Consider the following 13,664-nt stretch of genomic DNA (forward strand, 5'->3'; position numbering starts at 1 on the left):
AAACAACTGTGAGTTTTTTTCACTGACTATAATTTAACCGGTTAACCCTTTCAGGACCAAGGGACATATTTGTCCCATAACTTTAAAATCCTATAAATTTTGATTGGGATAGTCTACAGTTCTAAATTTGATATGTACGGATTCCATATGATACTGCCTTTATGTAAACAAACTGGTTCCGACATTCATTCATTAGCGTCGTTGCCAGATTGACGAGAAGATTCACTTGCCACACTGTCCATAAGCCAGAAGCTTGATTTTTTTAAATAAAAATAATGATATTTCACAAAAAAAAATCAATTTTTTGGCATCTGCAAGCCCTTTTTACCATAAAAATGTCGTCAAAACCACAAAAATTGGCCTACGATCCTTATGGTCCTGAAAGGGTTAAGTTATAACAGGCAAAGATGAGCCCACTATTTAGGCGGTCTGATTTGCCCACTGAATTTAGCCAGTCGATGCTGAAAATTGTCGGTTATCGTGCGATATAACTAGTGAGTTTTTAGTCACTGACCAAGAATATTCAATTCAGATAACTGGTTATCTCGCTCTGTATATTAGTGGATTAAATACAATTAGCTGTTTCTGGATGATTAAATAGCCTTGAATGTCGGGGGAGGGGTATCCATGGGGCAATGATAGGGATGCTTGATCTTTCAAGACAGGGCAATTTTGTACATATCATGACGGTATCAAACCTCAGTCCTAAGCTAGACTATGTTGGGTCTGATCTCGTCCTTTCTAATTTACTGCTAATGCTCACCTTAGTACTTGCATTGCTCCAAAGAGAGCCTCCTTATGGAGCGCATAGAATGTGTCGTATAAATGTTGTTTTCTATCCTCCAAGATTTCTGTAATCTTGTCTCCTCTCTACTTATTTCTTTTTTCCTTAAATTGAAGTTAATATAGAATTACACTTTTGTCTTATTGCCTTGTCTTATTGCCTTAACTAATTGCTATTGGAGTTTTTCTAGTGTTATCTATTTTCTTTATCAAGTGTAAACTTGTAATATTTGAAAATTGCATAAATAAATTAAAAAAAAAAAAAGAATGTGTCGTATAATACAGTGTTTTTCAACCTTTTTACACCTATGGACCGGCAGAAATAAAAGAATTATTCTGTGGACCGGCATCGGTCCATGGACCGGCGGTTGAAGAACACTGGGCTAAGTCGTGGGCCAGACCCCACCCATCTCTACCCAATCTCCACCCCAGACCCCGCCCCCATAATAATACTAATTGCACCTTGCACGTCCCGTGCCTCATCTGGAAGCCTTCCCTCTGATGTCAGAGAGAAGGCTTCCGGTTCAGGCGCAGGACGCCCGTAGGAGCCACTGCCTGTGGCTTTGTGAACTGAATCTGTGAGGAAGAGGGAGCTGGCTCGATAACGCCGCATCGATCGCACCTTGGACCGGTGGTTGAAGAACACTGTTTTGGGCCTGATGCATGTGCTGGCCCTGTGGATCGGCAGGAAATTTCTGTGGACCAGCACTGGTCCATGGACCGGTGGTTGAAGAACACTGGTATAATATATATGATGCAAGTTATCAAAATGCGCTTGGAAATGTTTTGATCATGCTAGCAGCATCCAGCACAGTTGGAAATATCCTTCCACATGTTTACTTAGCTTCTGATTATATTTCTTGGTAATTGAGGATTTTTTGCTGTCCTTTCCCACTGTGTTATCCATTTTTCTTGCCTCTTTTCTGTATTTAGCATTCCATTGTACTTTGGAGTACTGGGGAGGAGACGGTGAGGGTTCTGGCCTTTTTGATTCTGATGAAGTTCTGCAGACACAAGCAGGATGCGTATCTGAATCCTGTCCTCAAGGTAAGGCTTTCTACTTCCTTGTGTTGAGGTTACTTTTTATGCATTGTTTTTCTTGTACTTTAGGTGCACATGTATTTCTGAAAAACAATTGTATGGTAGCTGGATTTACTGTAGATCTGGAAAGGCTCAGACACGAAAGAGTGGAGAAGTCCAAAAAAGACTGGTGAACTATTAAATATTCCACAAGATCCTTTATTCCTTTAATACAACATACATCGACTCGACATGCGCATGTTTTGGCCCAATGGTCTGCCTCAGGAGTCTCTCAAGCCTGTGTATAAATCAGAAAAAAACCCAATGACCAGCTAAGCATCAATAGTACGCGCTGCAAAAAAAGTCACCACTTGCAAACTGCAGACTGACCGAAGCATGCGCATGTTGAGTCGATGTATGTTGTATTAAAGCAGGGGTGTCCAATGTCGGTCCTCGAGGGCCGCAGTCCAGTCGGGTTTTCAGGATTTCCCCAATGAATATGCATTGAAAGCAGTGCATGCAAATAGATCTCATGCATATTCATTGAGGAAATCCTGAAAACCCGACTGGACTGCGGCCCTCGAGGACCGACATTGGACACCCCTGTATTAAAGGATCTTGTGGAATACTTAAGAGTTCACCAGTCTTTTTTAGACTTATCCACCCTTTCGTGTCTGAGTGTTGTTACGGTGGATTTGACTCTCCTGTGTTTTCCGATCTGGAAAGGTAGAATAGCTACAATAGTTCAGCACGCATGCACTAGCTCTAGACATGAAACAGTTCTGCACAAGCCAAGTATGTAAATATCAATAATAATAAAACGCTAGAGCGCGCATGCGCTCTCGAAAATTCGTGAGGTGTAGCGCCGTGAGGTGTGCTTCTGTGGCAACATTCTAACCTCATGGCGCATGCGGGGGCTGAAGGCGTGCGACTGTGCTCTCTCCCTGTCCTCGGCGCGTCACCGCCCGCTCTCACTCGCCGCTGCCTGCCCGCGTCCTCGCCGCCGCCGCCGCTGATCCTCCTCTTCAGAGCAGCCTGCGATCGTGGCCGGCTTTAAAGAACCTCGCAGGCCGCTCTCCAACCTCAGTAGCACGCTCCCTCTGATGCACGGGATCGCGTCAGAGGGAACGTGCTACCGAGTTGGAGAGCGGCCTGCTAGGTTCGCTAAAGCCGGCCACCAAGATCGCAGGCTGCTTTGAAGAGGAGCAGGCCAGAAGATGCCGGGATGGAGGGGAGGGTAAGAAGGGGATCAATACCGGGAGCCAGGGGGAGAGGGAAAGGGGGCTGCTTTGGGGGGGAGGTGTGCTGGAGCAGCTTTGCTCTGGGAGGAGACAGAAGGGGCCATGGAGAGATAGGGAGAGGGAAAGGGGGCTACTTTGGGGGGAGGTGTGCTGGGGACACACAGCTTTGCTCTGGGGGGGAAGACAGAAGGGGCCATGGAGAGACAGGGAGAGGGAAAGGGGGTTGCTTTGGGGGTTGGGGTGTGCTGGGGGGAGACAGAAGGGGCCATGGAGAGATAGGGAGAGGTGTGCTCGGGGAGGGGGGAAGACAGAAGAGGGCCATGGAGAGACAGTTAGGGAGAGGGAAAGGGGGCTGCTTTGGAGGGGAGGTGTGTCCTGGGGGCAGACAGCTGTGCTCGGGGGGGGGGGAGGGAGACAGAAGGATACAGACAGCGGCCAAGGAGAGAGAGATAAAGAAACACAGACAGACACATCTATTCTAGCACCCGTTAATGTAACGGGCTTAAAAACTAGTGTGTATATATATATATATATTTTTTTTTTAAAAGGCCTTGTTTTCATTTTTCTGACCTGGGTTTGTATTGTGTTTATTCTATAGAAGATGTACATCTCATATGTTAAAAATGCAAAGTTCACATCGCCAAATGCTCTTCCATTGATTAACTTCATGCAGCGTTCGCTGACAGAGATGTATGCCCTGGACCCCCAGGTGTCCTATCAGCACATCTTTATCTACATACGTCAGCTCGCCATCCACCTGCGCAGTGCGCTTACTGTGAAGAAGAAGGTAAGCAAGGGAGCTGCAGCATATTTGGTGCTGATCTGAAGGTTGCAAGTGGCTTCATGCTACACTCCTCCAAAATTACTGGTGGCTTAATTTTTTTCTCTTTTCCAATAACTGATGGAAAATTGGGTGGAAGTTTCTAGTCTGTCATTTCCATGGGCTTGGGTGCAGAGGCTCCAGCAGGGCTTACAGACAAGTTGCTAACATACTAACTCGTTCTGGAGCTCCAGGGTTTGAAGGCTGGAAGGGGTAGGTGATGTGATATAGTTACTGTATATACTCGAATAGAAGCTGAAATTTTTTGGGGGGGAAAATGGCTCAAATTTGGGGGTCTTGGTGTATATTCGGGTCAGCACCCACCCTCCCCCCCAACCTGGACCTGCTGCAGGCCTCCACCGGGACTGCCATAAGACGTGTTGGGCCAGGATAGGAGGAATCCCTCTCGCCTCCTGTCCCAGCCAACCCTGATGACTTTTAACTCCCTCCAGCCTCCCCTGCGTACCTTTGAAATCCCTGGTGGTCGAGCCGTAGGCTGGAGCAGTCTTCCCGCACTCCTACCCCCGTGCAGAGGTGCTAGCTGAATGGCTGCTGTGAGTTCTCTGCATGGCATTGGGAGGAAGGGAGAGTGGACAACAGGTAGGGGGGGGGGAGACAGGGCAGGGAAGAAGGGGGAACAGGGTGCAGAGCCTGGCAAGGCAGGGAACTTGAATGTTAACAACCCCCCCCCACCCCACCTCCGATTTATATTTGAGTCAACCTTTTTTCTTCCTTTTTGGGGGAAACTGGTTACCTCTGTTTATATTCAGGTCAGCTTGCATTCAAGTATATATGGTAGGCAGAATTGGAGTGTGTTTTCCCATCTGAAATATATTGCTCTTTTCTTGCTCTTATTCATATCCTTTCATGGCTTTGTTTCATGCATTTACCCTCCCTTTGGGGCTAATACTCAAAACTACCATCAATGTTTAACATGTGATTAACAACAGGTTTGTGTGCATATTGTGCGCTGAATGTTCAAATAGTTTTAGTGTGAGTATTAACTTGTGCTGAAATCATTACTGCAGACCACATTTAAGTCACGTATTCATGTGGTATCCACCCCACAGCAATGGTTAAAAAAAATTTGTTTCTCATGAACGTTTATTGCTGGAAACTTTTTGCCAGTTCCAGGGTAGCAAAGAAGAGTTGGTTGAGAGGAGAGGTGTCTAGCCCTGATCTATCTAAATAACCCCCATGTACTCAGCTTAAAAATTTAGCTCCCCTGACCTGATCTGAGCCTTCCCTTTTCTCCCAAGCATTAAAAATAAAATGCCCTGGTGGTCTGACCCAACCCTCTCTAGTCTGTCGTATAAGGGAATCTCTCCCTTATATGGTAGACAGACCCTAACCTGTGCTTTCCAGAATGCACTGGGCAGGGAGAGATGCTTCTATTTTGCAGATGATGGTGCTCAGGGGCAGGAACGAATGGGCATCACTCTTGCCTCCTTTGAGGTGAGGGGGCAGGACTAGGCTAGGCTAGACTTAACTTGGGATGGGTGGAAGTCCTGCTAGACTATTAGGAATATTTTTTTTGGACTTTGACAGGGGAACCAGGGGTTTACTAGACCATCAGGGCATGAGGAGGCCCGAGGGACCACTAGATCACCTGGGCACTTATTTAAAGAAAAATTATTTGTAGAAAAGGGAGGGGATCGGGTAGGTAGGTTCAGGATTGGTGCTACTAGACACCAGGAATATGTGTGGATTTGGCAGGAAGAGGTGTTTAGTCGGGGCTAAGGAGCTGATGCATGCCATGGCAATTTTTAAAATGGCATCAATTTGCACGCTTATTACTTTGAGCATGCTGTGACAATTTTTGTGCACAAATATCACAGTAGAGTAAAGACTACTTCTAACCTTTGATCATCATACCCTTTGTGTGCTGCAGCTGTAGATTGAAGAGCATTGTGAATCCTGCCAAGCCTCGTTAGTTAAGTAGGGGGATGGGGGTGGCCCTAACTGTGACCTAAATATGGTTACAGGCAGGGTCTTCAGGCTTAAAACCTAATTGCAAATTAAATTTATAATGAGATTCTTTCTTTTTTAAACATCATGAGATTAAGGAATGTTGGATTTAAGCTTGTGAGAGTGGGGCAGACTGAAGACTGCTGGGGAGGGTAGATGACAGCATAGATCTCTGATTAAGAGAGCAGAATAACCCAGCCTGGGATGCACAATCTTGTTTTGTAATTTTTATTGATATATATTTTCAATTGGAATCAAGCGAGAACACTTGTCCAAAAATTTTAGCCAACAAGAAAGGCAAACAAGAACTCAAATTAACAAACAGGAATTAATCAGTTCCTGAATTAAAATGTCTAAAAAGACAGGCAGTTGCTCAGGACTCTGGCCCAGCCCTTAAAGAGGGTAATGAATCTGTTGCTACAGCTGGAGGGAAAGAGTGAACTTCACCAGCCAAAAGCATCTTAGTAGCAATAAAAGCAATTCATTGTGCCAGCTCAAAGATAATATATTTCACGGATTGAAATGTAGCTCTATGAGACACTAATTCGGTGTCGCCAATGCTTATCCCTTAGGCCCCAGGCCTAGATTTTCCAAAAGGAAGTTCCATGAATGCCCACGAGTATAAAATGAGCATGTCACAGTCCAGAGCTCAGTATGTGCTAACTGCAGGTGATGTGAGCTGGACAGGGTAGGGGTTACAGGATAGGAGTGAGCATAAGTGGAATTACTCAAGCAGGCAAACTTACAAAGCAAGTGATAAGACCATTCAAAGATCATTTTCCTGTTCATTTGCTTTTTATGTACAGCTTCTTGCATTTGTAGAAATCACTTTCCCCTTATAGATGTAATATTTTCTGTTCTTTTTCTAATATGTTCACAGGGCTCCTACCAGTCCGTCTATAACTGGCAGTACATTCACTGCCTGTACCTCTGGTGCCGGGTCCTGAGTACTCTCTACCCCAATGAGGTGCTGCAGCCCCTCATTTACCCCCTGGTGCAAGTTCTGATTGGCTGCATTAAGTAAGTATGTATGGATATGATAGGGGGTGCTGTGAGCATAGGAAGACATGGGTGAGATAGGCAATAGGGAATGACACTGTGCCAAAATTCATCACCGTTCCCGTCCCCGTGAATAACTGCGAGAAACCATCCCTTGTCATTCTTTAGTTGTGTCTATCTCAACCTCAGTCGTTCTACACCAACATTCTTCAGTGCAAGGCTTGAAGTCAGCGGCTGTGCGCATACATACCCTGATTTTTTTTTTAACCAAGTATAGGATAATGAAGCCATTGTGACATCACTGATGAGATTGGCTCTTAGGCATTGGTGGAATGAGGCATTATGACATCACAATCTCAGCTCTGGAATGTTGCTACTCTTTGTGTTTCTGCCAGGTACTTGGGACCTGAATTGGCCACTGGAAACTTGGCTTGATGGACCTTCTGTCTGTCCCAGTATGCCAACGCTTGTGGTCTTATGTTCTAACCATCCAGTATCATTCTTTAGTGTCTATCTCAACCTCAGTCCTTCTACATCAGCATTCTTCAATGCAAGGCTTGAGGGTCAGTGGTTCTGCCCATTCATACTCAGATTCTTCCCTCTCTCCTTGAAGAATGACACGGAGATGGTTTCCCGCGGTTATCCACAGGGATGGGAATGGTGATGAATTTTGTCACCCTGTCATTCTCTAATGGGCAGTTACTTCAGGGATGGGAAAGACATTGATATGTCCTGCCAGGGGTAGGGCACTGCTGCTGCTGTTCCTACAGTTGCAACAGGAGTACCTTGAAGTCCATTCATTGCCTCTATTGTGTATCTGTCATCCACCCAGTGCCTACCACTCATCCACCCAGAGGCTACTTGGGGCATTGTTCATTCTGGTGACAGGCCTGTGGATGCTGTGGGTAATTGAGCATCCCCACTGTTCAGCAAGCTCCTTGATTGCTTTCAGGTTAGCACCCCCAATTATTTTGAAAAGTTGGCTCCTATAGGCCTGACTGAGAGGATTTTGTCAGAAGCTGAATAATGAGGACCGATGAGATGTAGGGAGATTTCTTCCAACATGATCAGAATAATTCAGAGAATGTTTAAATAATGTATTGGTGAAATATACAGTTTTGGACATTTCCTGATAAACACTAATTCTGCGGTTATGAGGAGCTTGTTGCTGACCAATAGAGGGCAGTGTTGCTTCACTTTTGTCTCTTTCCATATCTGCTTGACCCGAGCATTTCTGCTGAGGCTCTAAGAAATTTTTAGAAAGTTTCAGGTTACCGTCTTTGCAGGGATGGCTTAACCATTGGACAAGGTGAGGCTCTGGCACAAGGCACTGGCAACTAAGAGCGCCAAAATACCCAGCCTCTGACCTCACCTGGTCTGTAGGTTTAAGACTTTTCTTTGGGGGTGGGGGAGGGAAGAATATTGGAAGCAATGCAAAGAGGGTGAAGGTTGCTGCCAAAGCAGGTTGACTCGGGGCACCACCATCTCTTGAGCCAGCCCTGAGTCTGCTGTTGAAACAGACATGGGTCGGTAGCATGAAATGCTGCTACTATTTGGGTTTCTGCCAGGTACTTGTGACTTGGATTGGCTTCTATGAAGATGGGTTAGATCAGTGGTCTCCAACTCAAACCCTTTGCAGGGCCACATTTTGGATTTGTAGGTACTTGGAGGGCTGCAGAAAAAATAGTTAATGTCTTATTAAAGAAATGACAACTTTGCATAAGGTAAAACTCGTTATAGTTTATAAATCTTTCCTTAATTGCTTCTGATAATTTCAACTATGCGCAGCTAAACTTTAGATAGTTTTTCACTTTCTGCGTGTTGCACTGCTTTCAGCTGAAATTATCAGAAGCAATTAAGGAAAGATTTATAAACTATAAAGAGTTTTACCTCATGCAAAATGGTGATTTAGATTCTAAAGTATCAACTGCAAGAGACAAGATTTTGGTGTAGTCCTTTAGGCTTTTTTTGTAGAGGGGAGAATCAATATCCGACTTGTGCCTGGAAAACTTGTGCCTTAAGAGTCCGGTGGTCGCATCCGCAACGGCCTTCAGCTCTCACCTCCTTCAGCACCGGGATACGAGGAGTGTGTGGCGCAGTGGTTGGATCTACAGCCTCAGCACCCTGGGGATGTGGGTTCAAACCCCGCGCTGCTCCCTGTGACCCTGGGCAAGTCACTCAGTCCTCCACAGCCCCAGGTACGTTAGATAGATTGTGAGCCCACCGGGACAGAGAGGGAAAATGCTTGAGTACCTGATTGTAAAAAACCGCTTAGATAACCTTGATAGGCGGTATATAAAATCCTAATAAACTTGAAACTTGATCTTACATCAAGCAGTCACCGCCAGGAGAAGTGCAGAACTTCGCGAGAGTTCACGAGATGACGTACACACGCACAAGCTGCACTGCCTCCAGTGGTTACCTTACATTCTGGAACGTTGCCCGCTTCACCGCTGTAACCTTACGCAAGCACTTTCCTTCGTCTGTACGCGATTGTCCTCTCCACTCCACCTCACAATCGCGTACGGACGCAGGAAAGCGCTTGCGTGAGGTTACAGCAGTGAGGCGGGCAACGTTCCAGAACAATGGTAACATACCGAGGGCCTCAAAATAGTACCTGGCGGGCCGCGAGTTTGAAACCACTGGGCTCGATGTACCATTGATCTGACCCAGTAAGGCTATTCTTATGTTATGTTCTTATGTCTTTATTTGGTACAAGTGCCACATTGGGTTGGGACAGAGGAAATGGATACAGAGCAGTGTCCATCCATATGGGTGGAAAGAGGTACCGTATTTTCACGCATATAATGTGCGCGTTATACACGATTTTTACAAACCGTGCACGTTATACGTGTGAGCGCGTTATCCCCTTTTTTTTTTTTTTACACAGTTCCCCCCCCTGATGTCCGATTCACCCCCCCGCAGGACCGCTCGCACCCCCACCCCGAAGGACCGCTCGCGCTCGAACACGCACCCGCACCCCCACCCCGAAGGACCGCTCGCACCCCCACAGCCTCCCCCCCCCATCATGTAGAAGCTGCCTACCGTCGTCCTGCTGCTTCCTCTGCCGGCGGTCCTGCCCCTTCTCTTAGCCCTGCGTCTACGCTGCTTCCTCTTCCGGCGGTCTTGCCCTTTCTCTGACGTCGGGCTGGCCAGAGGAGATTCGGAGCGGGAGAAAGGAGAGTTGGGCAGCGACGGGAGAGTCGGGGCGGCATGCGCAGTATACGGGTGTGCGCGGTATATAAAAATTTATTTACATAAATTACAGTTTCCCGCGCGCTATACCCGTGTGTGCGTTTTACACGGGTGCGCGGTATATGAGTGAAAATACGGTACTTTGGTATGCTCCTTGTTGTATCTCCCTCCCCTTTTCTCATCACCTGCTGCTGTTTACCAGCCCTTTGTATAGAAACATGCTTTTAATATGCCTCCTGTCCCAAATATTCCTCTTCAACACAGAGAAAACTGCAATGATAAGAATGGCTCCTCACCTCTTCCCCCCTCCCCACCTTTCTGTTGTTCTGTGCTGTTAGCTCCTCTGTTTATGGGGGAGGTGGGAGGGATGGAGCCAGGTATCAATAGTACCCGTCATGTTACCGCCCTGTGCAGCCCTTGATGCCCGTCTATAAGTAAGGGGAAAGTGGGTGTCATGGGGGAAGGTAAGCATGCTTGTCCATCTGTATGGATTGACCTAATGCTAGGTTTTGTGTTTTAGGCTTGTTCCAACAGTTCGGTTTTACCCACTGAGAATACACTGTATTCGGGCCCTGACTCTGCTCTCAGAAAGCACCGGAACTTTCATCCCATTGTTGCCCTTCATCTTTGAGGTATTATTTGAACAGGAGTCATATTTATTTATATTCCACCTATCCTACAATTCTATGCGGATTACAAATTATTCAGGTACTCGAGCCTTTTTCCCTATCTGTCCCGTTGGGCTCACACTCTATCTAATGTACCTGGAGCACTGGGGGGATTGAGTGACTTGCCTGGGTCACAAGGAGTAGTGTGGGATTTGAACCCACAACCCCAGGGTGCTGGGTCTGTAGCTCTAACCACTGCACCACACCCCCACCCAGATAAAAGGATTAAGATATGTGTGCTTTCAAGGTGAGGTAAGCTTCAGGGGTGAATGCAGGTGTGCACTGCAAAACTCCTAACACACACTCATGTATATTTTATATTCTGCTGTCTAAAAACTACAGTTCAAAATTAATTCTAAATACAAGCTTGTTTCAATGATCTACAAGCAATACACCATACATTTTATGGTAACACTGCAAATGGTGACAGACCAACATGACCCTTCCAGTCTGCCCACTGAAGTGTTCAAAGCTGTAATAGCTACCACATGTAGATTTACCAGCTCCCCTCCCCCAATCCCTCATGCCTATACTTAAGGTGGTAATTGCCACTCCATAACTCCGTGCTCTGTTAGGCTCTTTGGTTTCCATTCTATGGGGACAGATTTAAAGATCTCAATATGTATATTGGAGGAAAGGCGGGAAAGGGCGGATATGATAGAGACATTTAAATACCTACGTGACGTAAATGTGTGTGAGTTGAGTCTCTTTCATTTGAAAGGAAGCTCTGGAATGAGAGGGCATAGGATGAAGTTAAGAGGTGATCATTTTTATTTTTTTACAGAAAGGGCGGTAGATGCATGGAACAGTTTCCTGGTAGAGGTAGTGGAGACGGAGACTGTCTGAATTCAAGAAAGCCTGGGATAGTCATGTGGGGTCTCTTAGAGAGAGGAAGATATAATGGTTAATGCGGATGGACAGACTGGATGGGCCATTTGGCCTTTATCTGCCATCATGTTTCTATTTTACTTATCATCATTGCTATATGCTACTAGGCATATGCAATGCTGTACATCAAACATGTGAATAGACGGTCCCCGCTAACTGGGCACCTTCCTGCCGACGATCTATGTGGGGGGGGGGGGGGTTTCAGCAGGAGGGATTGGGCACCCTCCTGCCTGCGATCTACAGGGGGGGGAGGGGTATTCTGGGCAGGAGGGATTGGGCATACCTCCTGCCGTGTTCGTTCGGGGGAGGGGGGTGGGACTGGCAGCCACGGCCGCTAAACTTATCACAGCAGTGAGATTGCTTGCCACGATAAGCTTAGCGGCCGCATCTACAACAACCCGATTCTCTAACCGGTGTCTGTAACGTGGACGTCGGTTAGAGAATCGGGTTCACTTTAGGTGGCCTTAAGCCCGTTTCTGTATAGGACCCCCATCGGCTTCTGAGACCGGGCGTCTATACAGAATCCGGGCCTAAATGTATGAAGGTGAGCACATATGAAAATAGTTCATAAACAGTGAGTCTTTCCCTCTCCAGTTGTATTGTATTACATCTCTTTGTTACACTCAGTATCACAAATAAAAAATGCATACCCAAATGTGTAGTAAAAATGATCAAAGATCTCTAGTCTGCAATCCCAATCTTTGTAGCAATCTGTAGAGAGTCATCCATTGTATAAATTAACCCCCCCTGTCCCTTTTATTAAGCCGCGTTAGTGTTTTTTATCGCTGGCCGTAGCAGTAAAAGTTCCGACGCTCATAGGAATTGAGGGTCTTGGGGGGAGGGGGGTGAAGGGACACATGCTCATTGATTTAAAAAAAAAAAAAAAAAAGACACTATTTACCCTTAAATTTTTGCAGTATGTAGTTTTACAAATGATCCAACAAGATAATTTATGAATTGTCCCGTGTCGTGGGTAGTAACAGTTTATTGGACAGCAGAATGCTGTAGTAATTGGGGTGGGTGCCCCCCCCCCCCTTTGTGGTGACGGGATTAAATGACAGCAGCCTCTCCTCTCACATTGACATTCACTGGTGCCATTCGGCTGTCCTGTCAGTCATTCAGAGGTGGGAACTATTCCTGTAAACATGATGGGTTTTGGCATATCACTTTTCTGACCTCTCTGGTGAGAGTGTGGTGTAGTGGTTAGAGCTATAACCTCAGCACCCTGATGTTGTGGGTTCAAACCCCACACTTATTTTTGACCCTGGGCAAGTCACTTAATCCTCCACTGCCCCAGGTACATTAGATAGATTGTGAGTCCACTGGGACAGACAGGGAAAATGCTTGAAGTAGCATACGGGTTTTCAATGGGGGAGACTGGAGAGGGCAGCGGGAGAGGCAGGAGAGAGCAGGCGGAGCGCCAGCGAGTGCAGGAAATCACTCGCTGTACGCTCCGACCATCTCTTCCTGCTCTAAGTCGGGCCTTATCCAATCAGGAGCAGCGTGTCAAAGCAGCTCTGACTGGATAAGGCCCGACTTAGAGCAGGAAGAGGCGGTCGGAGCGTACAGCGAGTGATTTCCTGCACTCGCTGGCGCTCCGGCTGCTCTCTCCTGCCTCTCCCGACTTGAATACCGTCTTTTTGTAGTTATACAACCACACTCAAAGTGGTTTACATACAGCTACTTCAAGATCGCTCCTGCCTGTAAACCCACTAGACCACCAGGCAAGGCTTAAGGGGGGGCTTTCAGGGCTTAAAATAGGCGGGGGTTAGGGGCAGAACCGGCCCGAATATTATTCGTGGTTTTTTAATATTTGCGGGCCTGCTCTGCCCCTAACCACCGCAAATACGGAGGGGGAAGTGTAGTCTCTTAAGAACAAAAGAATAGCCTTACTGGTTTAGACCAATGGTCCATCTAGCCCAGGATCCTGTCTTCATGGTGGCCAATCCAGGTCACTAGTACATGCAAAAACCCAGCAACATTCCATGCTACCGATCCAGGGCAAGCAGTGGCTTCCCCCATGTCTGACTCAGTAACAGCCTATGGACTTTTGCTCCAGGAAATTGTCCAAACGTTTCTTTA

General features: G+C 46.5%; 1 protein-coding gene across 2 annotated transcripts in view; it reads left to right on the plus strand.

Moving 5' to 3' along the window:
* NOC2L (NOC2 like nucleolar associated transcriptional repressor) overlaps positions 1-13,664 on the plus strand; it is a 101,968-nt gene that overhangs the window by 13,675 nt on the left and 74,629 nt on the right. The window contains exons 9-12 of one of the 2 annotated variants that reach the window (XM_033921678.1): positions 1,717-1,830; positions 3,643-3,831; positions 6,713-6,852; positions 10,547-10,658. In XM_033921678.1, coding sequence (XP_033777569.1) covers positions 1,717-1,830; positions 3,643-3,831; positions 6,713-6,852; positions 10,547-10,658 — 555 coding nt within the window. The remainder of the gene's footprint in view (positions 1-1,716; positions 1,831-3,642; positions 3,832-6,712; positions 6,853-10,546; positions 10,659-13,664) is intronic. The other variant, XM_033921679.1, reaches the window with a different exon arrangement.

Source organism: Geotrypetes seraphini, chromosome 15, assembly GCF_902459505.1.
Source record: "Geotrypetes seraphini chromosome 15, aGeoSer1.1, whole genome shotgun sequence".
Taxonomy (NCBI): domain Eukaryota; kingdom Metazoa; phylum Chordata; class Amphibia; order Gymnophiona; family Dermophiidae; genus Geotrypetes; species Geotrypetes seraphini.